This window comes from Pelophylax lessonae (genome assembly GCF_965119305.1).
Source record: "Pelophylax lessonae genome assembly, chromosome: 4".
Taxonomy (NCBI): domain Eukaryota; kingdom Metazoa; phylum Chordata; class Amphibia; order Anura; family Ranidae; genus Pelophylax; species Pelophylax lessonae.
In genome coordinates, this window is record NC_138771.1 from 249,900,585 (window position 1) to 249,925,965 (window position 25,381).

The 25,381-nt window shown below is 43.2% G+C and overlaps 1 protein-coding gene across 4 annotated transcripts in view; it reads left to right on the forward strand.

Annotated features, from left to right (window-relative positions):
- USP15 (ubiquitin specific peptidase 15) overlaps nucleotides 1-7,631 on the forward strand; it is a 177,906-nt gene extending 170,275 nt beyond the window's left edge. For 3 of the 4 annotated variants that reach the window (XM_082254723.1, XM_082254722.1, XM_082254724.1), the window contains 2 exons: nucleotides 2,615-2,703; nucleotides 7,171-7,630. In XM_082254723.1, coding sequence (XP_082110849.1) covers nucleotides 2,615-2,703; nucleotides 7,171-7,356 — 275 coding nt within the window. In that variant the 3' untranslated portion in view covers nucleotides 7,357-7,630. Of the gene's footprint in view, nucleotides 1-2,614; nucleotides 2,704-7,170 lie in introns of all 4 variants that reach the window. The other variant, XM_082254721.1, reaches the window with a different exon arrangement.
- The last annotated feature ends 17,750 nt before the right edge of the window (nucleotides 7,632-25,381 follow it).

Sequence of the window (25,381 nt, forward strand, 5' to 3'; positions counted from 1 at the left end):
ATTATGTGCGCGCCCCGCCCCCCTGCTCGTGGCTTCTGGCTCGGCTCCTGGCTCCAGGTATGTGGAGCACAAGGGGAGAAAGGAATGTGGTCATAGCTGCACTTAAAGCTGATGGGAGGTTTTTAAAGTGTGCAGATTGATGGGCATATTTTGTAGTGCTCATTAGAGTGCCCCAGAAAAAAAATGTGCCCATCAGCATGCCCCTTATTTTATGTTAAGAGGCACTCTAATGGGCAGATTTAATGTTAAGGGGCACTCTAATGGGCAGATTTAATGTTAAGGGGCACTCTAATGGGCAGATTTAATGTTAAGGGGCACTGTAATGGGCAGATTTTATGTTAAGGGGCACTCTAATGGGCAGATTTTATGTTAAGGGGCACTCTAATGGGCAGATTTTATGTTAAGGGGCACTCTAATGGGCAGATTTTATGTTAAGCGCAACACTGATTTACACGGTTTTGCCCATCAGAGTGCCCCCTAACATAAAATGTGCCCATCAGAGTGCCCCCTAACATAAAATGTGCCCATCAGAGTGCCCCCTAACATAAAATGTGCCCAGAGTGCCCCTTATTTTATGTTACGGGTCACGCTGATGGGCCTATTTTATGCTAGGGGGCACTCTGATGGGCACATTTTATGCTAGGGGGCACTCTGATGGGCACATTTTATGCTAGGGGGCACTCTGATGGGCACATTTTATGCTAGGGGGCACTCTGATGGGCACATTTTATGCTAGGGGGCACTCTGATGGGCACATTTTATGCTAGGGGGCACTCTGATGGGCACATTTTATGCTACTCTGATGGGCACATTTTATGCTACTCTGATGGGCACATTTTATGCTACTCTGATGGGCACATTTTATGCTACTCTGATGGGCACATTTTATGTTAGGGGGCACTCTGATGGGCACATTTTATGTTAGGGGGCACTCTGATGGGCACATTTTATGTTAGGGGGCACTCTGATGGGCACTTTATGTTAGGGGGCACTCTGATGGGCACTTTATGTTAGGGGGCACTCTGATGGGCACATTTTATGTTAGGGGGCACTCTGATGGGCACATTTTATGTTAGGGGGCACTCTGATGGGCAAATTTTATGTTAGGGGGCACTCTGATGGCACTCTGATGGGCACATTTTATGTTAGGGGCACTCTGAAGGGCACATTTTATGTTAGGGGGCACTCTGATGGGCATATTTTATGCTACTCTGATGGGCATATTTTATGCTAAGGGGCACTCTGATGGGCATATTTTATGTTAGGGGGCAATCTGATGGGCATATTTTATGCTAAGGGGCACTCTGATGGCCATATTTTATGTTAAGAGCAATGCTGATTTACACGTTTTGTTTTGCCCATCAGAGTGCAACCTAACATAAAATTTGCACATCAGAGTGCCCCCTAACATAAAATATGCCCATCAGATTGCCCCCTAACATAAAATGTGCACATCAGAGTGCCCCCTAACATAAAATGTGTCCATCTGAGTGCCCCCCAACATAAAATGTGCACATCAGAGTGCCCCCTAACATAAAATGTGCCCATCAGCGTGTCCCTTATTTTATGTTAAGGGTCACGCTGATGAGCAAATTTTATGCTAAGGGCACATTTTATGTTAGGGGGCACTCTGATGGGCACATTTTATGTTAGGGGGCACTCTGTTGGGCATATTTTATGTTAAGAGCAACGCTGATGGACACGTTTTTGTTTTGCCCATCTTTCTGAGTCATAGCAAAGACTTCAGATTCGGACCTCGGCCCAAAGAAAATTTTAGCAACCGGACCTCCTTGAATTTTAATTCATTACCCCTGCCGTAGAGCATTATATTTCCATGTAAGTGTTTCAGGAACCCACAGAGATTGGTGATCACAGAGATCTTTGTAATCCATAGTATAATTTTAGCAATCACATGGTTTTTGGGTGCATGCATTGCATTGATTTGTGCTAGCCACAGAGACTGTGACATTTTCATGTTACAAATATTTTTCTGCAGGTACCACAGCAGCGTTTATTCTCCATTGTGGAAAGTTCAAAGGTTCCTCACAAGTATGAGAAACTAGCTAAGGCTAAACTGTACTAAATATTAGAGACGTATTACAGGGTAAAAACTCGGTAAAGCTAGCCATAGATACTAGAGAAGGGATTGATGTGCATGTGCCATCTCTCAGTCAAGGATGGCAAACGTGTTTGGTTACTTAAATCCTGGAGAATTATATTTTATTGCCTGAGAGTACCCCACAAACATTAGACCTTTCCCTAATTCAACTGATAACCAGTTAAAAGACAGTCTAGATATCTTACTAAAAACTACACTTCTTCCCCAGAGAGGTCACAGAAGGCACAGTTATTGCAAGCAGTGCTCATTTAGGACTACTACTGCTTGTTGTATTCAGATTTACATGTTCAGTAAGATTATTGTTACCTGTCTAGTAGATTTGAGTTTTATTGAATGCACATTATGATCAGAAGCATTAGATGTGAGGTTGTCTTTTTTTTTTTTTTTTCTTTTTTCTCGTATTTCATTTATATCATTTACAGTATTTTGAAAGTGAGTTTTAGCATAATTTGAGAGTCTGAGTCTATTTTTATATTTTACTTTTTATTTTCTTAGACACAGCTTTTGCAAAAAATAAGGATGATGGAAAATGGTATTATTATGATGACAGCAGTGTTTCAACTGCATCTGAAGAACAGATAGTGGTGAGTATATGGGTAGTTCTCCTGACACTAACTTGTTCATCATTTATGCACATCTAGCTGAATTTTTTATTTTTTTCTATGAAATGAGATCTGAGAATCACCAAAAGTACACAAATCACAGTCGTCCTGAGCCCCCCTCTCTCCAGCTTCTTACCTTGGGAAGACAGCTGCAGTTGGTCTACAGCTGTGTGCTGCAATTCCCTCTAGCAATTGGTGTGTGTGCATTGTGAGCAGTCCGAGACTAATATAGAGCCACCTCTTGGCATTTCCAGTCTCAGGAGCTGTAAACAGAAGTCCTTGTCTGTCTTCCTGAAGTAAATAAACTGTTTAGAGAAGTTATAGTGGAAAATAGTGGGGGTGAAGGTGGCTTTGTGTACTTTTTTTTGCATCAGCAAATGTGCCTTCTTAATGTAAATGAATGTATGAATCTAAAACTTAAACTGTATAGATTACACAGAAGAAAAACATAATTTCCTATGATCAAATGGTATCTGTAACACAAAGACTAGTTATATAACCTAACATAAACTAGTATATAGGTATTTAGTGACCACTGTAATGCTTTTACTATTCTAGGTCTTCCTTGGGGGTTACCAGATGGCCACAGTTTTCTAGGGGCACAGCAATGGCAGAGGGCAGGATCTCTGTGCTGGTAGATTTTTGCCTTTGTATGAACTGCCAGTCAGTGCCTCTGGTAACAGGCATTTACTACAGTTTAATTCTTGTCCAGCCAGTACCTGTAGGAAAACCCCAAGTTCTAATGTAGGTATTCCAGCATAGGGGATTGAAGAAATAGCTAAAGGTTAATATAAGTTTTAGGTCTGGTTTACAATAATGATTGCATACTCAGTAATGTTAGCTGGATTATGCAATTATATTTATGTACATGAATCTCCAGATCATATACAGGTATATCAGGTTTTCTTTTTAGTCACCTGTTGGTTTTACTTAAATTAAATGTGATGCTGGAGTTGTGTGCAAACTCCCTTTCACTGAATAAGTGTAGACAATTTGGGAGTTAGAAACCTGCCTCTATACACAATAGTCACTAAAAAAAACACAAATATTTTGTGGTTAGATCATGCCACCACATCCTTCTGTGATTAAAATGTACATGGCTAGCAGTAAAGCAGACGTGATGAATTTAATATGAACTAGAAAACGTACAATTTCCTGGGAAATTGTGTGAAGTGTTCTTGTCGCCACCGGTAGTCTCCAGCTGCAGTGGGCCGAGTAACTATGTGTGTGTTGGAGTGGCAGCAGTTTGTGTGTAAGTGGTGTGTGTGTGTGTTTAAGTGTGGTGGGTGGGTGTGTGTGTGTGGCAGCAGTTAAGACATTTTGGCAGTTGGAAACAAACGGTCTAGTTTTGAACATTCTTGGAACATTCCACCATTCATTCTTTTGGGGCAACTTACCAAAGTTGGAGGTGCCCATCTTCATTATGGCTATAGTGTAAAAGCTCTAAGTCTCACAGCTTAGAGACTCATACCGTAGGAATCACAAGACCCCAGCCGACATTTTGTTGTATAGTCTGTCTATGAAACCTTAAAACTGAAGGCACAGTCACAGGTTAGAAAACGGCCTTGAAATTTGAGATGGTTTGAATGCAGTTTCAATGAATGTCAATGGATGGCGTGAGTTGGAAACAAACGCTCATAGTGTGAAAACTATTAGGGCTATGGCTTAGATGTGGACATGTTAAGTGGCAGCAGGGATAGACGAACATTTTGATGTAACATTTGTGCAGGTGTCCTTACAAATGTGGGAGTGGCAGCAGTTTAGAAATTGTGGCAAGATTTCTTCGCTCACCCACTAACTATTTTCAGGGCCCACTCTAGTTTTGAACATTCTGCCATTCATTCCTATGGGGCCAATTTCACCAAATTTTGCCACAAAAACAACGATATTTCACAAAATATTTGACGAAACCTTCCAAAAAGTAAAAGCAACGTGATCGGGAACAATCCGCTCGTTTCGATATATTACTTGTCTATGTAGTGTAAAAACTGTGGGAGGAGTTAGGGTGCCAAATTTTCCCATAGGCTTTCACTGTAATAAGAATAATATGTATGTGAAAGAATTGTAAGTGTACTTGCCATAGGCAAGAACACTTAATAAACTGACCTGTTTACATTAGAGTAGGCATATCAGTTATTTCCAAAAGCACCAGGTGGTCGAGTACTTGGCTTTAACCAGCCGTTGAAGCCAAGTCAAATGCCAATTTTTTGGATAAAGTTGATATTTGAAATTTGGAGCTATCAGGGTTTTGGTGCTCCAGGAATACTATGGTAGGTAAGATGCCTGCAGGTACACAATGATGCTTGCTGTGCTGTGTAATGAGCTTTACTATTACATATAACATGGTAATGATGGTGCTGCAAACATCACCTAGGGCTCATGACTTAACTGTGTTGAAATTTCCAATCTTTTTAATTCCGCTCTAAAACTAGTAGGGGAACATGTTGGTTTTGCTTAAGACTTAATAATTGTGGACATTTGTGGCTATTGTGGCTATTTCACAAATGTGGACTATTCAACTCTGCACTGGTCGAGTTCAATATAACAATGATATGAGAAGGGACACTCAAAGGTAAAGGGTTAGTTAACCTTTACCAAAAAACTAAGCAGGCAAGGGGTACCTGTAGATAAAAACAAACTGTGCAGCTATGAGTAAAGTTAAATAATGTCCTTGCTATAGGTGTAGGCCATTTATGTACCTCCCTAAGCCTAGCCACAAAATTCCCAGAGATGGCATCATGCCATCCTGCCTTGTTGCTAGGACATTGCTAAGGTACTCCAAGCCAGTTCAAATCCCTCACAACTCACTCTGTCCCCTGTTGCAGTATCTCTGAGCTTGGCTATGCTGCAATAGGGGACTACACATTTACAGGGGTTTTGAAGCTCACTCCATTGATTGTGGGGATGAACAGCAATGGCTTGGTGCATCTTAGTAACAAGGTAGCACAGGATGATGCCATCTCTGGGGAGTTCTTCGGCTGGGTTTCAGGAGATACGTTAATGGCCTACACCGTTACAGTAACAAGGACATTATCCAACATAAGTCAAAGCTGCACAATTTATTGATATCTACAGACACCCCTTACTCGCATTGGCAGTTTTTGGGTAAAAGGTGAACTAACTCTTTAGGTGATTTATTAATTTTTTTTAATTAAAGATACTTTAAAATACGATGTGCCTTAAAATGTCAAAAGTAAAAAAAAAAAAAAAAAAAATCAGGGACAAAAAGGAAGAAACAAGTGCTGGTTTACAGTATATGATCACAGGCACAGACACAAAAGGGGGAGGGGAGGAAAGAAACCAAGCGGAATCCAACCATGCGCACTAGATTTTATCATCTTTTGCTGGTCAGCCTCTACTCATAATAGGTCAACTGGTACAGGGGAAGTGCAGACCACCAATCAATGTAAGAGAGTGGGGTGGAGCGTTTCCATTCTAAAGGGAAAGATCCACTTGTTCACACCCCTCCCCCCACAGCCACTTTTGGCACTTTTTTGAGGGAGGGGGGAGCAGGTACTTGGTTTTGACAGGTACCTACTCCCAATTCCTGGTAAGATCGCGCACGGCATTCTACGTCATGTCCATTCCCTCCTCCTTCCCTTGCTGCCTACTGGGACCTGTGTGTGTCTCATAAGACAGTGGGACCATTCAGAAAGGGCAGCGCGACTAAAGGCTTCACTGCCAGTTTCCCTTACTTGCAATACCGGCGCCTGCACCCAAAGCCGATGGAGGAAACGGCTTGGGGTGCTGACATTGCGGGATCCCTGGACAGGTAATTGTCCTCATATTAATAGTCAGCAGCTACATTATTTGTAGCTGGTGACTTTTAATTTTTTTTCCCCAGATCAGAACTCCACTTTAAGAAGGATTTGCCTCCTGGCATAGTAGGATGTGTAGAATAACAGAAGTTTAGCATGTTTCTAAATAAGGAGTCGTAGAGACTTGACTACAGAACTAAAGGATCCAGGGTCAAGGGTACTTTTAGTACCTTAGTCGGTCTGAATGTGATTTGTTTCCAATAATCAAAAATCTCATCGCAGCTCCACACCATGTGATAAAAAGTGCTGTTGGTATTCTGACATTTGTTGCAGAGTAGGGAGAGAGTATGATTGATGTGATGTAACCTCTGGGGGATATAGTATGTCCTATGTAACAACTTGTACTTTAAGTGATGTTTTAGCTGTCACTTTATTTTGCATCATATTCGGAGTGCTGATAGGTACTACATTCCATCAAGTGTAGAATGTCCTTTCAAGAAATCATTCTGTAATACAAGTATGTTTTGTTTTACACACAGAAGACAACCTTGAAAAATGAATACGGTTTGATTAAAGGTCATTTGTAATAATAACATGGACAGCTCTCTATTTAAATTTCTGGGATTTGGAATACAGCTTTGTACCAAGGTCCTCCCTAATGCACACATGCTCTGCTTTTTTATTTTCACAGTCCAAAGCAGCATATGTACTCTTCTATCAGCGGCAGGACACTATCAGCGGGACAGGCTTCTTTCCTCTGGACAGAGAAGTAAAGCAAGGTGCTTCAGCTGCTACTGGGATTCCAGTGGAAAGTGACGAGGAATCGAATGAAAATGAAAATGACATAGAGAATGAAAACTGTATGCATACCAATTAAAAATAGGCCTGTGATCACATACATAGGAATATAAATTACCAATAATAATCCTGAGATATCTGCCAAAAATATCTTTTTTTTTCTGTTCTAATAAAAAAGGGGAATATCGGCTGGCAGAATGTAAACTGTTTGTCTATCTGTTCTATTTATTGTATAGTGTTCCTTAAAAGGGCAATGCAGTGAAAACCGTGACTGATGATGAGTCTATTCAGTTTAGACTTATATTTGCAAGCTAAGTGTATTAAAGAAGTTTTTTTTTTTTCTGCTCGTTTTTATTTTTTTATTTTTTTTTGTTGTTTCCTTAATGCTGTTAACTTATATAACTTAAATCCTCAGCAGTTCAGGTGTCTGTATCTTGTTTGTATTGAAAGCTGAAACACAGGATATAAGACTAAAGAACCTGCTGAGCTCCTGAGGATACAACAGTTAATAGATACTGTGTGATCAGTTGCTCAGTTTTTTCCAAACTCAAATTATCAGCATCTTATGACAAAAAGTATGCTTGAACCACTCCATAATCAATGCAAACCACTTAACGTCTGAATCATTTTACTGAGGGAAATAACAAAGGTGTTTTAGCCTTTTAATATACAAATTTCAATTTTTGAAATCTCTCTTGGTTTACTTGATGCTGTGTAATGGATTTGATTTTTCATAATGTGTCAAAAATAAGTTTTGATTGAATGTATATTTTACCTTGTCACTCGTAGGATTCCTGTTCTGTTTGCTGAAAACTGGTGCATTCTTATGATCTTCTGTACGTCAAGCGTTTAACTTTGTGTTGTAAAAGTTTTCCCCAAAATATTTTAGCCGGGAGCTTTGAGCTCCCTAGTTACACTGTACATGTAATAAAGAAAAAAAATTATATGATGGCACCCAGTGCCTGTGACAATGACTGTGGACTAATCTTAACTATAGGATGTTATTTTTATTTCATTTGCATTTTTAAAATGTTTGACTTTATTCAAGGTAGGTCTGTGGAATTTCGTGTGCTCCCTTTAAAAGTCACCATGGCCTTACAACTCATCTCAAAGGGGTAAATTGTTCTAAAACTAGGAAAAGTGACATTTGCATGTTCAGTTATCAGAACCTGTACTGTGTATATTGCATACAAGCCTTGGATTTCATGTTGGCTAACTGCATTCAAGGGTCCAGGATGCCAAAAGGAGGAAACAAAAAAAAAAAATCAAACATCGAACATTTTGTAAAATGAATTATTTGCTGCTTTACCTGTGATCTTGTTGAAGAATGTATTGTTGATTTGTATACTGCCTATGACAGGAACTCTGTACATTTTGGGACGCGCTTTACATATCTACTACCTGAGGAATTTCTTTACTGTCCCAGCAGAGGAGAAAAATAAATAAAAAAATAGTATAGCGTTCTTCATTTGAACCAATGTAATAAAAATACAATAGGTTTTAAATTGTGTATTGTAAATAAAAGTTCACTCTGTGAGTGCACATTTTGGTAAATTATTTTATTTATACATTAGCATTACAAATATAAATGCATATCACCAGGAGAAATGAGGGTATGGCTTTGCTTTCTGTCTCGGTATTAAGGCTGATGTGATGTATCCTGGTATTTTAAAGCTGCTTTTTTGGTTTATTTTGTTTTTGTTTTTTTCTTTATTGTTTTTTTCCTTTTTATTTTTTTTTATTTTTTATTGTCAAATGTTTACCTTCTGCATGACGGAGGTAACAGGTTTGTCTGCACTTTAAGTTCACTTGAGTTTACATTTAAAATGTGCATGATTAATTTATTTATATAAATTTAAATAAAGTTGTTGAAGGCCTTATGTAGTGTGTGGTCTGTCTTTATTCATAAAGACTGGAACTGGTTGTTCTTTTCAATACATAGAAACAGCTGTTCTGTTCAATACATTGTGATCTGCTTGATCCATAAAATTGGAATAATGAGTACTTAACCATTTTCAGACGAGGATTTGGCTGCTCAAAGACCAGGCCCCTTTCTTCAACTTGGCACTGCGTGAATTTAACTGACAATTGCGTGGTCATGCAATGCTGTACCTAAACAAGATTTATGTCCTTTTTTTCCCCACAAACAGAGCTTTCTTTTGGTGGTATTTGATCACCTCTGCGCTTTTTATTTATTGCGATATTAATAAAAAAAGAGCGAAAATTTTGCGAAAAAAATTGCATTTTCAACTGTCTTTAAAAAAAATATCCAATATACTCAATTTATGTCATATATTTTGGCCAAAATGTATTTAGCTACATGTCTTTGACAAAAAAAATCTCAATGAGCGTATTTTTATTGGTTTTTGCAAAAGTTATAGCATCTACAAACTATGGTGTAAATACTGGAATTCATGCAGTTTTTATTTTCTGACTGCCTATCTCATTTCATGAAGTGCTAAAATGGGAGGGCAGTACAACCCCCCCCCCCCCCCAAATTACCACTTCTTGAAAAGTAGACATCATAAGGAATGTCCTGAGAGGCATGTTGAGCTCATTGAATATTTAATTTTTTTGTCACAGGTGTTTGAAAAATGACTACATTTTTTTTTTTTTTTACACAAAGTTGTCATTGAAATGATATATTGCTCACGCATGCCAGCAATATAACACAAAATGCCAGCCAGATAACACAAAACCTCCCCCCCAAATGACCCCATTTTGGAAAGTAGACACCCCAAGCTGTTTGCTGAGAGGCACGGTAAGTCCATTGAATATTTTATATTTTGCCACAAGTTTTGGGAAAATTACATTTTTTTTTTTTTTACCACAATGTTGTCACTAAAAGATAAATTGCTCACGCATGCCATGGGTATATGTGGAATGACACCCCAAAATACATTCTGCAGCTTCTCCTGAGTACAGGGATACCACATGTGTGAGCCTTTTTGGGAGCCTAGCTGTGTACAGGACCCCGAAAACCAATCACCACCTTCAGGTTTTCTAATGGCGTAAATTGTGCATTTTACTTCCGCACTACCTGTCACAGTTTCCGAGGCCCTGAAATTTCAAGATAGCACAAACCCCCCCTAAATGACCCAATTTTGCAAAGTAGACACTCCAAGCTATTTGCTGAGAGGCATGGTGAGTCCATGGAATATTTTATATTTTGCCACAAGTTTTGGGAAAATTACATTTTTTTTTTTAACACAAAGTTGTCACTAAAAGATACATTTCTCACACATGACATGGGTATATGTGGAATGACACCTCAAAATACATTCTGCTGCTTCTCCTGAGTACAGGGATACCACATGTGTGAGACTTTTTGGGAGCCTAGCTGTGTACGGGACCACGAAACCAATCACCACCTTCATGTTTTCTAATAGCGTAAATTTTTGATTTCACTCCTCACTACCTATCACAGTTTCGCAGGCCCTGAAATTTCAATATAGCACAAACCCCCCCAAATGACCCCATTTTGGAAAGTAGACACCCCAAGCTATTTGCTGAGAGGCATGGTGAGTCCATGGAATATTTTATATTTTGCCACAAGTTTCCTGAGTACAGGAATACCACATGTGTGAGACTTTTTTGCAGTCTAGCCGCGTATAGGACCTTGAAAACCAATCACCACCTTCAGGCTTTCCAAGGCTTTCCAAGGGTGTAAATTATTGATTTCACTCCTCACTACCTATCACAGTTTCGGAGGCCATGAAATGCCAAGACAGCACAAACCCCCCACAAATGACCCCTTTTCGGAAAGTAGAAACCCTATGCTATTTGCGGCGAGGCATGTTGTGTTTTGCAGACCTCACTTTTTGTCACAAAGTTTTGAAAATTGAAAAAAAAAGGAAAAAAATGCATTTCCCTTTTTTTTCTTCATTTTCCAAAATAAATGAGAGCTGCAAAATACTCACCATGCATCTTAGCAAATACCCTGGGGTGTCTAGTTTTTGAAAAGTGGTCATTTGGGGGGGTTTGTGCTATCTTCGCATTTCATAGCCTTCATAAGTGTGATAGGTAGTAAGGAGTGAAATCAACAATTTACGCCCTTAGAAAGCCTGAAGGCGGTGATTGGTTTTCGGGGTCCTGTACGCGGCTAGACTGCCAAAAAGTCTCACACATGGGGTATCCCTGTACTCAGGAGAAGCAGCAGAATGTATTTTGGGGTGTCATTTTACATATACCCATGGCATGTGTGAGCAATATATAATTTAGTGACAACTTTGTGTAAAAAAAAAAAAAGAAAATAATAATTTTACCGAAACTTGTGGCAAAACATTCCATGGACTTGCCATGCCTCTCAGCATATAGTTTGGAGTGTCTACTTTGCAAAATGGGGTAATTTGGGGGGGTTTTGTGCTATCTTGAAATTTCAGGGCCTCTAAAACTGTGACAGGTAGTGCGGAAGTAAAATGCAAAATTTACACTATTAGAAAACCTGAAGGTGGTGATTGGTTTTCGGGGTCCCGTACACAGCTAGGCTCCCAAAAGTCTCACACATGTGGTATTCCTGTACCCTGAAGAAGCAGCAGAATGTATTTTGGGTGTGTCATTTCACATACAGTGCTTTGCGAAAGTATTCGGCCCCCTTGAATTTTGCGACCTTTTGCCACATTTCAGGCTTCAAACATAAAGATATAAAACTGTACGTTTTTTGTGAAGAATCAACAACAAGTGGGACACAATCATGAAGTGGAACGAAATTTATTGGATATTTCAAACTTTGTTAACAAATAAACTGTTGGGCATGCAAAATTATTCAGCCCCTTTACTTTCAGTGCAGCAAACTCTCTCCAGAAGTTCAGTGAGGATCTCTGAATGATCCAATGTTGACCTAAATTACTAATGATGATAAATAGAATCCACCTGTGTGTAATCAAGTCTCCGTATAAATGCACCTGCACTGTGATAGTCTCGGGTCCGTTTAAAGCGCAGAGCGCATCATGAAGAACAAGGAACACACCAGGCAGGTCCGAGATACTGTTGTGCAGAAGTTTAAAGCCGGATTTGGATACAAAAAGATTTCCCAAGCTTTAAACATCCCAAGGAGCACTGTGCAAGCGATAATATTGAAATGGAAGGAGTATCAGACCACTGCAAATCTACGAAGACCTGGCCGTCCCTCTAAACTTTCAGCTCATACAAGGAGAAGACTGATCAGAGATGCAGCCAAGAGGCCCATGATCACTCTGGATGAACTGCAGAGATCTACAGCTGAGGTGGGAGACTCTGTCCATAGGACAACAATCAGTCGTATACTGCACAAATCTGGCCTTTATGGAAGAGTGGCAAGAAGAAAGCCATTTCTTAAAGATATCCATAAAAAGTGTTGTTTAAAGTTTGCCACAAGCCACCTGGGAGACACACCAAACATGTGGAAGAATGTGCTCTGGTCAGATGAAACCAAAATAAAACTTTTTGGCAACAATGCAAAACGTTATGCTTGGCGTAAAAGCAACACAGCTCATCACCCTGAACACACCATCCCCACTGTCAAACATGGTGGTGGCAGCATCATGGTTTGGGCCTGCTTTTCTTCAGCAGGGACAGGGAAGATGGTTAAAATTGATGGGAAGATGGATGGAGCCAAATACAGGACCATTCTGGAAGAAAACCTGATGGACTCTACAAAAGACCTGAGACTGGGACGGAGATATGTCTTCCAACAAGACAATGATCCAAAACATAAAGCAAAATCTACAATGGAATGGTTCACAAATAAACATATCCAGGTGTTAGAATGGCCAAGTCAAAGTCCAGACCTGAATCCAATCGAGAATCTGTGGAAAGAACTGAAAACTGCTGTTCACAAACGCTCTCCGTCCAACCTTACTGAGCTTGAGCTGTTTTGCAAGGAGGAATGGGCAAAAATTTCAGTCTTTTGATGTGCAAAACTGATAGAGACATACCCCAAGCGACTTACAGCTGTAAACGCAGCAAAAGGTGGCGCTACAAAGTATTAACTTAAGGGGGCTGAATAATTTTGCACGCCCAATTTTTCAGTTTTTTATTTGTTAAAAAAGTTTGAAATATCCAATAAATTTCGTTCCACTTCATGATTGTGTCCCACTTGTTGATTCTTCACAAAAAAAATAGTTTTATATCTTTGTTTGAAGCCTAAAATGTGGCAAAGTTCAAGGGGGCCGAATACTTTCGCAAGTCACTGTATACCCATGGCATGTGTGAGCAATATATCATTTAGTGACAACTTTGTGTAAAAAACAAAAAAATAATAATTTTCCTGAAACTTGTGGCAAAATATAAAATATTCCATGGACTCACCATGCCTTTCAGCAAATAGCTTGGAGTGTCTACTTTGCAAAATGGGGTAATTTTGGGGAGTTTTGGGCAATCTTGAAATTTCAGGGCCTCTGAAACTGTGACAGGTAGTGCGGAGGTAAAATAAGCAATTTACGCCATTAGAAAATCTGAAGGTGGTGATTGGCTTTCAGGGTCCCGTACACAGCTAGGCTCCCAGAAAGTCTCACACATGTGGTATCCCTGTACTCAGGAGAAGCAGCAGAATGTATTTTGGGGTGTCATTTCTTATATAACCATGGCATGCGTGAGCAATATATAATTTAGTGACAATTTTGTGTAAAAAAAAAAAAAGTTGTCACCTTCCCGAAACTTAGGGCAAAATATAAAATACTTCATGGACTCAATATGCCTCTCAGCAAATAGCTTTGGGTGTCTACTTTCCAAAAAGGGGTTATTTGGGGGGTGTTTGAACTGTCCCGGCATTTTATGCTCAATCTTAGCCACACATCACCCACTCCTCTAACCACTTGAAAACCAAGCCTTTTCTGTGACTTACTTGAAAAAATATTTTATTTTTACTAGAAAATGACTTTGAACACCCAAACATTATATATTTTTTTAAAGCAGAGGCCGTACAGAACAAAATGGTGGATGTTGCAAATTTTTTTGTCACACGGTATTTGCGCACAGATTTTCTGCAAAAAAAGTTTTTTTTTTTTTAAATTGAATGCACAAATACACTATATAATTCCAAAATGTTTGGTAAAATTTAAAAGATGATCTTATGCTAAGTACATAGATCATATATCTTTGTGCTTTTTTGAGACCTTCCTGTGCTTGGGCTGCTCTGTGCTTGGGTCACCACAAGATGGCGCTGTCTCCCCTGGAGTCACGGCCTTACATATGTGATCTCTATGTGCCTTTTGGTATATGGAGCATTTCCCCCTTTTTTATGGTTCATTCCATGTATTGGGTTTTAGATTTTGTGAAGGTGGTGGGGATGTAGCATGGTGAGTTTTGTTTGAAGGGTTTTTTCCTTCTTGTTCTCATTATGTGGTTCTCCTCTTCCTTCCCTATCCGGTTTGAGCAGTGTTTTCCGGTCGTGTGGAGCGCATACCTCACTTCCGCCTGCTCAGTTCCGGTGGGCGGCTCTCTCCTCCGCTATAGAAGGCATTGGTGCACCCTGTAGCCACACCCCATGACGACGTCCAATCGGACGAAACGTACGTCGGGTGGCGTGCTGGGTAGCGCGTGCCGGAATTCCCGGAGGAGACAGGACGGCCATCGGTTTGGTGGTCTACGGACAGGACGCCCCAAAGACATCTGGGAGGTCTCCATGCCCTGTACTACATGCGAGTCATTTCTTGATGTTTGTGAGTACCATACTTTTCTTTAGAATAAAGCATTTTTAAACAGTCTACGCTATGAGATGTTCCTTCTCTCTCTGCATATTGCATTCCATTGTGAGTAGGGTTGAGCAGACACCTAGATGTCCGTGTTCGACGGGTTCGGCCGAACTTTAAAAAAAAGTCCGGGTCCGTGTCCCGGACTTTTACCGAACTTTTCCCGGACACCGAACCCCATTGAAGTCAATGGGGACCCGAACTTTAAGGCACTAAAATGGCTCTAAAACACCAAAGGAAAGGGCTAGAGTGCTGCAAATGGCAGCAAAACGTAATTAAGAGCATGGCAAGTGCTCTGCAAACAAATGTGGATAGGGAAATAACTTAAAACAACAAAAAAAAACAGAAAAATAAAACAATGTTCTTCTTCATCTCTGAAGGACGAGGCCCATATGGAGTAGGAGGGAGGTTGAGGTGGTGGTGGATGTGGCGGTGACATAGGCGTGCGCACAGGGTGTGCTGGGTGTGCCTGGGCACACCCTAATCACCTAGGGCACATAGCATTGCCAGTGAGGAGATGGGAAAGATCTCCCTGGGACCTGCTCTGCTCTATTTCTCCTTGCCTACAGGTACATGGCCCCGATACATTACTCTCCCTGCTGGCAAACACATGCATGTGTATTTCAACTTTGGGGTGCACACCTTAATGCAATAGGCTGCGCACACCTATGGGCGGTGTAGGTGGAAGCGGCGGTGGAGGAGGACCAGGGCCGGATTAACAGCATCATGGGCTTGGTGCTGAGGATTTTGAAGGGCCTTAAGGGCCGTGCCTTGCCATGCACCCAGAGGAGGAAGGGTGCAGCCATGCATGCCTAATTCAACATGGGATGCTGTCTCTGAAGCCCATAAACACATCCATGCATCGCCAACTGTCCCTCCTTGTCCGGCCTTCACGCTGTGTGGGGAGGTTCTGAGGGTGCTGCCTGGGGAAGCGAGCATAGAAGCCAGACTTCTGTGTTTACAAGTGACAGAAGAGCGGTAACAGTGAATATGGCCAACCCGGGGCCTATATAAAAGGTAGGGGCCTGGAGCTGCAGCTCCAATAGCCCCTACATTAATCTGGCCCTGAGGAGGAGGACGAGGTAGCCAACACTGCTTCTTTTCAAAAATTTTAAATGAGGGTACACCCCAAAAGAGTGAGAAAGAGCAAAAATGGAACAATGGGTGGGTAAGGTCGGTATCCATTGCTATTCTGCATAAGGTACGGAAAAGTCCCGTGGGATCCATGCCTGGTTCATTTTAATGAACGTGAGCTTGTCCACATTGTCTCTGGACAGGCGGCTGCGCTTGTCTGTTATAACGCCCCCAGCCGTGCTAAATACCCGTTCAGATAATACACTGGCTGCAGGGCACGCCAGCACCTCCAAGGCGTAAAGGGCAAGCTCAGGCCATGTGCCCAATTTGGAGACCCAGAAGTTGAAGGGGGCAGACCCGTCATTCACTACATGTAGGCGTGTGCACACATACTGCTCCACCATGTTGGTAAAATGCTGCCTCCTGCTAAGACGTTCCATCTGAGCTGCTGGTGCTGCTGTTTGTTGTGGCGTGCTGACAAAGCTTTTCCACATTTCGGCCATGCTAACCCTGCCTTCTGAGGTGCTGGCGGTGCCCTGGTTGCGTTGGCGACCTCCTCCTCCTCCTCCTCTGCCTTGTGCTTCCACTGTGGCCCCGCTGTCAGATGGGAATGCCAGCAGCATGGCGTCTACCAGCGTGCGCTTGTACTCGCGCATCTTGCGATCGCGCTCCAGTGAGTGAATTAAGGACGGTACGTTGTCCTTGTAACGGGGATCCAGCAGCGTGGCCACCCAGTAATCAGCACAAGTTAGAATGTGGGCAACTCGGCGGTCGTTGTGGAGACACTGCAGCATGTAATCGCTCATGTGTGCCAGGCTGCCCAGAGGCAACGAAAGGCTGTCCTCTGTGGGAGGTGTATCGTCCGTGTCCTCTGTATCCCCCCAGCCACGCACCAGTGATGGCCATGAGCTGGCCTGGGTGCCACCCTGCTGTGAACATGGTTCCATCTCCTCCTCCAGCTCCTCCTCCTCCTCATCCTCCTCATCCTCCAGAACTGTGCCCCTGCTGGACAATTGCGTCCCTGGCGTTTGCGTGTGCAGGAACCCACCCTCGGAGCCCCTTGCGAATGACTGCCCTGAAAGCCTTGGAAATGTTACCTCTTCATCCTCCTCCTCCTCCTCATCCTGTGCCACATCCTCTTCCATCATCGCCCGAATTGTTTTTTCAAGGAGGCATAGAAGTGGGATAGTTAAGCTGAGAACGGCGTCATTGCCACTGGCCATGTTGGTGGAGTACTCAAAACAGCGCAACAAGGCACACAGGTCTCGCATGGAGGCCCAGTTATTGGTGGTGAAGTGGTGCTGTTCCGCAGAGCGACTCACGCGTGCGTGCTGCAGCTGAAACTCCACTATGGCCTGCTGCTGCTCGCACAGTCTTTCCAGCATGTGCAAGGTGGAGTTCCACCTTGTGGGCACGTCACATATGAGGCGGTGAGCGGGAAGGCCGAAGTTACGCTGCAGCGCTGCCAGGCGAGCAGCAGCAGGGTGAGAACGCCGAAAGTGCGCACAAACGGCCCGCACTTTCTGCAGCAGCTCTGACATATCGGGGTAGTTTTTAAGGAACCTCTGCACCACCAAATTCAGCACATGCGCCAGGCAAGGGATGTGCGTCAAACCGGCTAGGCCCAGAGCTGCTATGAGATTTCGCCCGTTATCGCACACCACCAGGCCGGGCTTGAGGCTCGCTGGCAGCAACCACTCATTTGTCTGCTGTTCCATGCTCCTCCACAACTCCTGCGCGGTGTGTGGTTTGTCCCCCAAACAGGCAAGTTGTAAAACTGCCTGCTGTCGTTTACCCCTGGCCGTGCTGAAGTTGGTGGTGAAGGTGTTACGCTGTCCGGATGAGGAGGCGGTAGAGGATGAGGAAGCGGAGTAGGAGGAGTTAGGAACAGGAGGCAAACTGAAGCGCCCTGCAATCCTCGGTGGTGGAAGGACATGCGCCAAATTGCTATCCGCCTCAGGCCCATCCGCCACTGCATTTACCCAGTGTGCCGTTAGGGAGATATAACGCCCCTGACCGTGCTTACTGGTCCACGTATCCGTAGTTAGGTGGACCTTGGCACAGATGGCGTTGCGCAGTGCACACCTGATATTTTCCCCCACTTGGTTGTGCAGGGAAGGGATGGCTTGCCTGGAAAAGTAGTGGCGGCTGGGCACGACGTACTGTGGGACAGCCACCGACATAAGGTTTTTAAAACTGTGCGTCTCCACCAGACGGAATGACAGCATTTCAAAGGCCAATAATTTTGAAATGCTGGCATTCAGGGCCAGGGATCGCTGGTGGGTAGGGGGGTACTTCCTCTTCCTCTCAAGTGTTTGGGAGATGGAAAGCTGAACGCTTCCACGGGACATTGTGGAGATGGTTGTTGGTGACCCAGGTGGTGGTGTTGCTGACAGATCGTCTGTTTGCGGGGTGGCAGGTGCCGGTATCACTACAGATGTGGCTGGAGCGGCCGAGACTGCAGCAGAAGAGGAAGCAGGATGAGCCAGAGACGTTTCTTGGTTTTGAAGGTGTGTACTCCACTGCAGCTCGTGCTTTGCACTTAGATGCCTGATCATGCAGGTTGTGCTCAGGTTGAGAAGGTTTATGCCTCGCTTCAAGCTCTGATTGCACAGGGTGCAAACCACTCGTGTCCTGTCATCAGCACATTTTCTAAAGAACTTCCACGCTAGAGAACTCCTTTGAGCTGACTTTGGTGCGCTCGTTCCCTTGCTGCGTTGGGCAGTAGCGGGCGTAGTGTCTAGGGCACGGCCGCTCCGCTTCTGCACCCTGCTCCCTCTTCTGCTGTGCTGGTGGCTCTGTGCGACCACCGCCTCTTCCTCCAAACTACTCAGGTCACCTGCATGACGTTCATTCCATGTGGGGTCGAGGACCTCATCGTCCTCCACATCATCTTCCACCCAGTCTTCACCCCTGCCCTCCTTGTCGGTCTCCACAATGCTGAACGCCGCAGCAGTTGGCACCTGCGTTTCGTCATCATCGGAGACGTGCTGCGATGATCCTTGCATGTACTCATCTTGAGAAATAAGTGGTTGGGCATCGCTGCACTCAATCTCTTCCACTTCTGGGGCAGGGCTAGGTGGATGGCCCTGGGAAACCCTGCTGACAGAGTCCTCAAAAAGAATAAGAGACTGCTGTATGGCTTGGGGCTCAGACTGCTGGCCTGATTTGCAAGGGGGTGAGGTGAAAGACGGTTGGACATTGGCTGCAGGTGCCAACTCTGACCTTTCTGCAGTAGACTGGGTGGGAGACAATGTGAAGGAACTGGAGGCACTGTCAGCAGCAAACCAATCTACTATCGCCTCAACTTGTTCTGGCCTCATCACTTCTAGGGGCGTTTGATGCCCTACCAAATACTGATGCAGGTTCTGTCGCCTACTCACACTTGAGGAAGGTGTTTCACTTGTGCGTGTAGCTGGCACAGATCGACCATGTCCTCTCCTTGCAACAGGAGCTCTACCAGCAGCACCACGACCCAGGCCACGGCCCTTATTTGACGGTCTCCTCATATTTCTGTAATTTAAGATCTTGCCCTAGAAAGGTTTTTATTGAATAGCGGAATAGGAAATATGATCCAAAAAAGTGTATGTATCTCGCACGTACAAAACCACACTAGGCCCCAATTACTATTGTTTCTACCCCTAAAAGGATGGATGAGGAGTAGGAGGAGTATGGAACAGACAGCACCCTCAAATCTTCAGAAGTATGAGATGAACCCCAAAAACTTGGAAAGGTGGATCTCACACGTACCGACACAGACTATCCCGCAATTCAATTGATCCTCAAAGGTTTTTATTGAATAGCGGAATAGGAAATATGATCAAAAAAAGTGTATGTATCTCGCACGTACACAACCACACTAGGCCCCAATTACTATTGTTTGTACCCCTAAAAGGATGGATGAGGAGTAGGAGGAGGAGTATGGAACAGGCAGCACCCTCAAATCTTCAGAAGTATGAGATGAACCCCAAAAACTTGGAAAGGTGGATCTCACACGTACCGACACAGACTATCCCGCAATTCAATTGATCCTCAAAGGTTTTTATTGAATAGCGGAATAGGAAATATGATCAAAAAAAGTGTATGTATCTCGCACGTACACAACCACACTAGGCCCCAATTACTATTGTTTGTACCCCTAAAAGGATGGTTGAGCAGTAGGAGGAGGAGTATGGAACAGGCAGCACCCTCAAATCTTCAGAAGTATGAGATGAACCCCAACAACTTGGAAAGGTGGATCTCACACGTACCGACACAGACTATCTCGCAATTGAATTGATCCCCAAAGGTTTTAATTGAATAGCGGAATAGAAAATATGATCAAAAAGAAAGTGTATGTATCTCGCACGTACACCACCACACTAGGCCCCAACTACTATTGTTTGTACCCCTAAAAGGATGGTTGAGCAGTAGGAGGAGGAGTATGGAACAGGCAGCACCCTCAAATCTTCAGAAGTATGAGATGAACCCCAAAAACTTGGAAAGGTGGATCTCTCTCACACGTACCAACACAGACTATCCCCCAATTTAACTGATCCCCAAAGGTTTTTGATTAAATAGCGGAATAGAAAATATGATCCAAAAAAAGTGTATGTATATCACACGTACACAACCACACTAGGCCCCAATTACTATTGTTTGTACCCCTAAAAGGCTAGATGAGGAGTAGGGGGGGTATGGAACAGGCAGCACCCTCAAACCTTCAGAAGTATGAGATGAACCCCAACAACTTGGAAAGGTGGATCTCTCTCACACGTACCAACACAGACTATCCCCCAATTTAACTGATCCCCAAAGGTTTTTGATTAAATAGCGGAATAGAAAATATGATCCAAAAAAAGTGTATGTATATCACACGTACACAACCACACTGGGCCCCAATTACTATTGTTTGTACCCCTAAAAGGCTAGATGAGGAGTAGGGGGAGTATGGAACAGGCAGCACCCTCAAACCTTCAGAAGTATGAGATGAACCCCAACAACTTGGAAAGGTGGATCTCTCTCACACGTACCAACACAGACTATCCCCCAATTTAACTGATCCCCAAAGGTTTTTGATTAAATAGCGGAATAGAAAATATGATCCAAAAAAAGTGTATGTATATCACACGTACACAACCACACTAGGCCCCAATTACTATTGTTTGTACCCCTAAAAGGCTAGGAGTAGGGGGAGTATGGAACAGGCAGCACCCTCAAACCTTCAGAAGTATGAGATGAACCCCAACAACTTGGAAAGGTGGATCTCTCTCACACGTACCAACACAGACTATCCCCCAATTTAACTGATCCCCAAAGGTTTTTGATTAAATAGCGGAATAGAAAATATGATCCAAAAAAAGTGTATGTATATCACACGTACACAACCACACTAGGCCCCAATTACTATTGTTTGTACCCCTAAAAGGCTAGATGAGGAGTAGGGGGAGTATGGAACAGGCAGCACCCTCAAACCTTCAGAAGTATGAGATGAACCCCAACAACTTGGAAAGGTGGATCTCTCTCACACGTACCAACACAGACTATCCCCCAATTTAACTGATCCCCAAAGGTTTTTGATTAAATAGCGGAATAGAAAATATGATCCAAAAAAAGTGTATGTATATCACACGTACACAACCACACTAGGCCCCAATTACTATTGTTTGTACCCCTAAAAGGCTAGATGAGGAGTAGGGGGGGTATGGAACAGGCAGCACCCTCAAACCTTCAGAAGTATGAGATGAACCCCAACAACTTGGAAAGGTGGATCTCTCTCACACGTACCAACACAGACTATCCCCCAATTTAACTGATCCCCAAAGGTTTTTGATTAAATAGCGGAATAGAAAATATGATCCAAAAAAAGTGTATGTATATCACACGTACACAACCACACTGGGCCCCAATTACTATTGTTTGTACCCCTAAAAGGCTAGATGAGGAGTAGGGGGAGTATGGAACAGGCAGCACCCTCAAACCTTCAGAAGTATGAGATGAACCCCAACAACTTGGAAAGGTGGATCTCTCTCACACGTACCAACACAGACTATCCCCCAATTTAACTGATCCCCAAAGGTTTTTGATTAAATAGCGGAATAGAAAATATGATCCAAAAAAAGTGTATGTATATCACACGTACACAACCACACTAGGCCCCAATTACTATTGTTTGTACCCCTAAAAGGCTAGGAGTAGGGGGAGTATGGAACAGGCAGCACCCTCAAACCTTCAGAAGTATGAGATGAACCCCAACAACTTGGAAAGGTGGATCTCTCTCACACGTACCAACACAGACTATCCCCCAATTTAACTGATCCCCAAAGGTTTTTGATTAAATAGCGGAATAGAAAATATGATCCAAAAAAAGTGTATGTATATCACACGTACACAACCACACTAGGCCCCAATTACTATTGTTTGTACCCCTAAAAGGCTAGATGAGGAGTAGGGGGAGTATGGAACAGGCAGCACCCTCAAACCTTCAGAAGTATGAGATGAACCCCAACAACTTGGAAAGGTGGATCTCTCTCACACGTACCAACACAGACTATCCCCCAATTTAACTGATCCCCAAAGGTTTTTGATTAAATAGCGGAATAGAAAATATGATCCAAAAAAAGTGTATGTATATCACACGTACACAACCACACTAGGCCCCAATTACTATTGTTTGTACCCCTAAAAGGCTAGATGAGGAGTAGGGGGGGTATGGAACAGGCAGCACCCTCAAACCTTCAGAAGTATGAGATGAACCCCAACAACTTGGAAAGGTGGATCTCTCTCACACGTACCAACACAGACTATCCCCCAATTTAACTGATCCCCAAAGGTTTTTGATTAAATAGCGGAATAGAAAATATGATCCAAAAAAAGTGTATGTATATCACACGTACACAACCACACTAGGCCCCAATTACTATTGTTTGTACCCCTAAAAGGCTAGATGAGGAGTAGGGGGGGTATGGAACAGGCAGCACCCTCAAATCTTCAGAAGTATGAGATGAACCCCAAAAACTTGGAAAGGTGGATCTCTCTCACACGTACCAACACAGACTATCCCCCAATTTAACTGATCCCCAAAGGTTTTTGATTAAATAGCGGAATAGAAAATATGATCCAAAAAAAGTGTATGTATATCACACGTACACAACCACACTAGGCCCCAATTACTATTGTTTGTACCCCTAAAAGGCTAGATGAGGAGTAGGGGGGGTATGGAACAGGCAGCACCCTCAAACCTTCAGAAGTATGAGATGAACCCCAACAACTTGGAAAGGTGGATCTCTCTCACACGTACCAACACAGACTATCCCCCAATTTAACTGATCCCCAAAGGTTTTTGATTAAATAGCGGAATAGAAAATATGATCCAAAAAAAGTGTATGTATATCACACGTACACAACCACACTAGGCCCCAATTACTATTGTTTGTACCCCTAAAAGGCTAGATGAGGAGTAGGGGGGGTATGGAACAGGCAGCACCCTCAAACCTTCAGAAGTATGAGATGAACCCCAACAACTTGGAAAGGTGGATCTCTCTCACACGTACCAACACAGACTATCCCCCAATTTAACTGATCCCCAAAGGTTTTTGATTAAATAGCGGAATAGAAAATATGATCCAAAAAAAGTGTATGTATATCACACGTACACAACCACACTAGGCCCCAATTACTATTGTTTGTACCCCTAAAAGGCTAGATGAGGAGTAGGGGGGGTATGGAACAGGCAGCACCCTCAAACCTTCAGAAGTATGAGATGAACCCCAACAACTTGGAAAGGTGGATCTCTCTCACACGTACCAACACAGACTATCCCCCAATTTAACTGATCCCCAAAGGTTTTTGATTAAATAGCGGAATAGAAAATATGATCCAAAAAAAGTGTATGTATATCACACGTACACAACCACACTAGGCCCCAATTACTATTGTTTGTACCCCTAAAAGGCTAGGAGTAGGGGGAGTATGGAACAGGCAGCACCCTCAAACCTTCAGAAGTATGAGATGAACCCCAACAACTTGGAAAGGTGGATCTCTCTCACACGTACCAACACAGACTATCCCCCAATTTAACTGATCCCCAAAGGTTTTTGATTAAATAGCGGAATAGAAAATATGATCCAAAAAAAGTGTATGTATATCACATGTACACAACCACACTAGGCCCCAATTACTATTGTTTGTACCCCTAAAAGGCTAGATGAGGAGTAGGGGGAGTATGGAACAGGCAGCACCCTCAAATCTTCAGAAGTATGAGATTGTGTTCACTGTACCCCACAAAGATTGAGTTCACTGCACCCCACAATGATTGTGTTCACTGCACCCCACAAAGATTGTGTTCACTGCACCTCACAAAGATTGTGTTCACTGTACCCCCCAAAGATTGTGTTCACTGCACCCCACAAAGATTCTGTTCACTGTACCCCACAAAGATTGTGTTCACTGCACCCTAAAAGGATGTTGTTCACTGCACCCCACAAAGATTGTGTTCACTGCACCCTAAAAGGATGTTGTTCACTGCACCCCAAAAAGATTGTGTTCACTGTACCCCCCCAAAGATTGTGTTCACTGCACCCCACAAAGATTGTGTTCACTGCACCCCAAAAAGATTGTGTTCACTGTACCCCCCAAAGATTGTGTTCACTGCACCCCAAAAAGATTGTGTTCACTGTACCCCCCAAAGATTGTGTTCACTGCACCCACAAAGATTCTGTTCACTGTACCCCACAAAGATTGTGTTCACTGCACCCCAAAAAGATTGTGTTCACTGTACCCCCCCAAAGATTGTGTTCACTGCACCCCACAAAGATTCTGTTCACTGCACCCCACAAAGGATTTTGTTCACTGCACCCCAAAAAGATTGTGTTCACTGCACCCCAAAAAGGATTTTGATCACTGCACCCCAAAAAGGATGTTGTTCACTGCACCCCAAAAATGATTTTGTTCACTCCACCCCAAAAAGATTGTGTTCACTGCACCCCACAAAGATTGTGTTCACTGCACCCCAAAAAGATTGTGTTCACTGTACCCCCCAAAGATTGTGTTCACTGCACCCCACAAAGATTCTGTTCACTGTACCCCACAAAGATTGTGTTCACTGCACCCCAAAAAGATTGTGTTCACTGCACCCCAAAAAGGATGTTGTTCACTGCACCCCAAAAAGGATGTTGTTCACTCCACCCCAAAAAGATTGTGTTCACTGCACCCCACAAAGATTGTGTTCACTGCACCCCAAAAAGATTGTGTTCACTGCACCCCAAAAATGATTTTGTTCACTGCACCCCAAAAAGGATTTTGTTCACTGCACCCCAAAAAGGATGTTGTTCACTCCACCCCAAAAAGATTGTGTTCACTGCACCCCAAAAAGATTGTGTT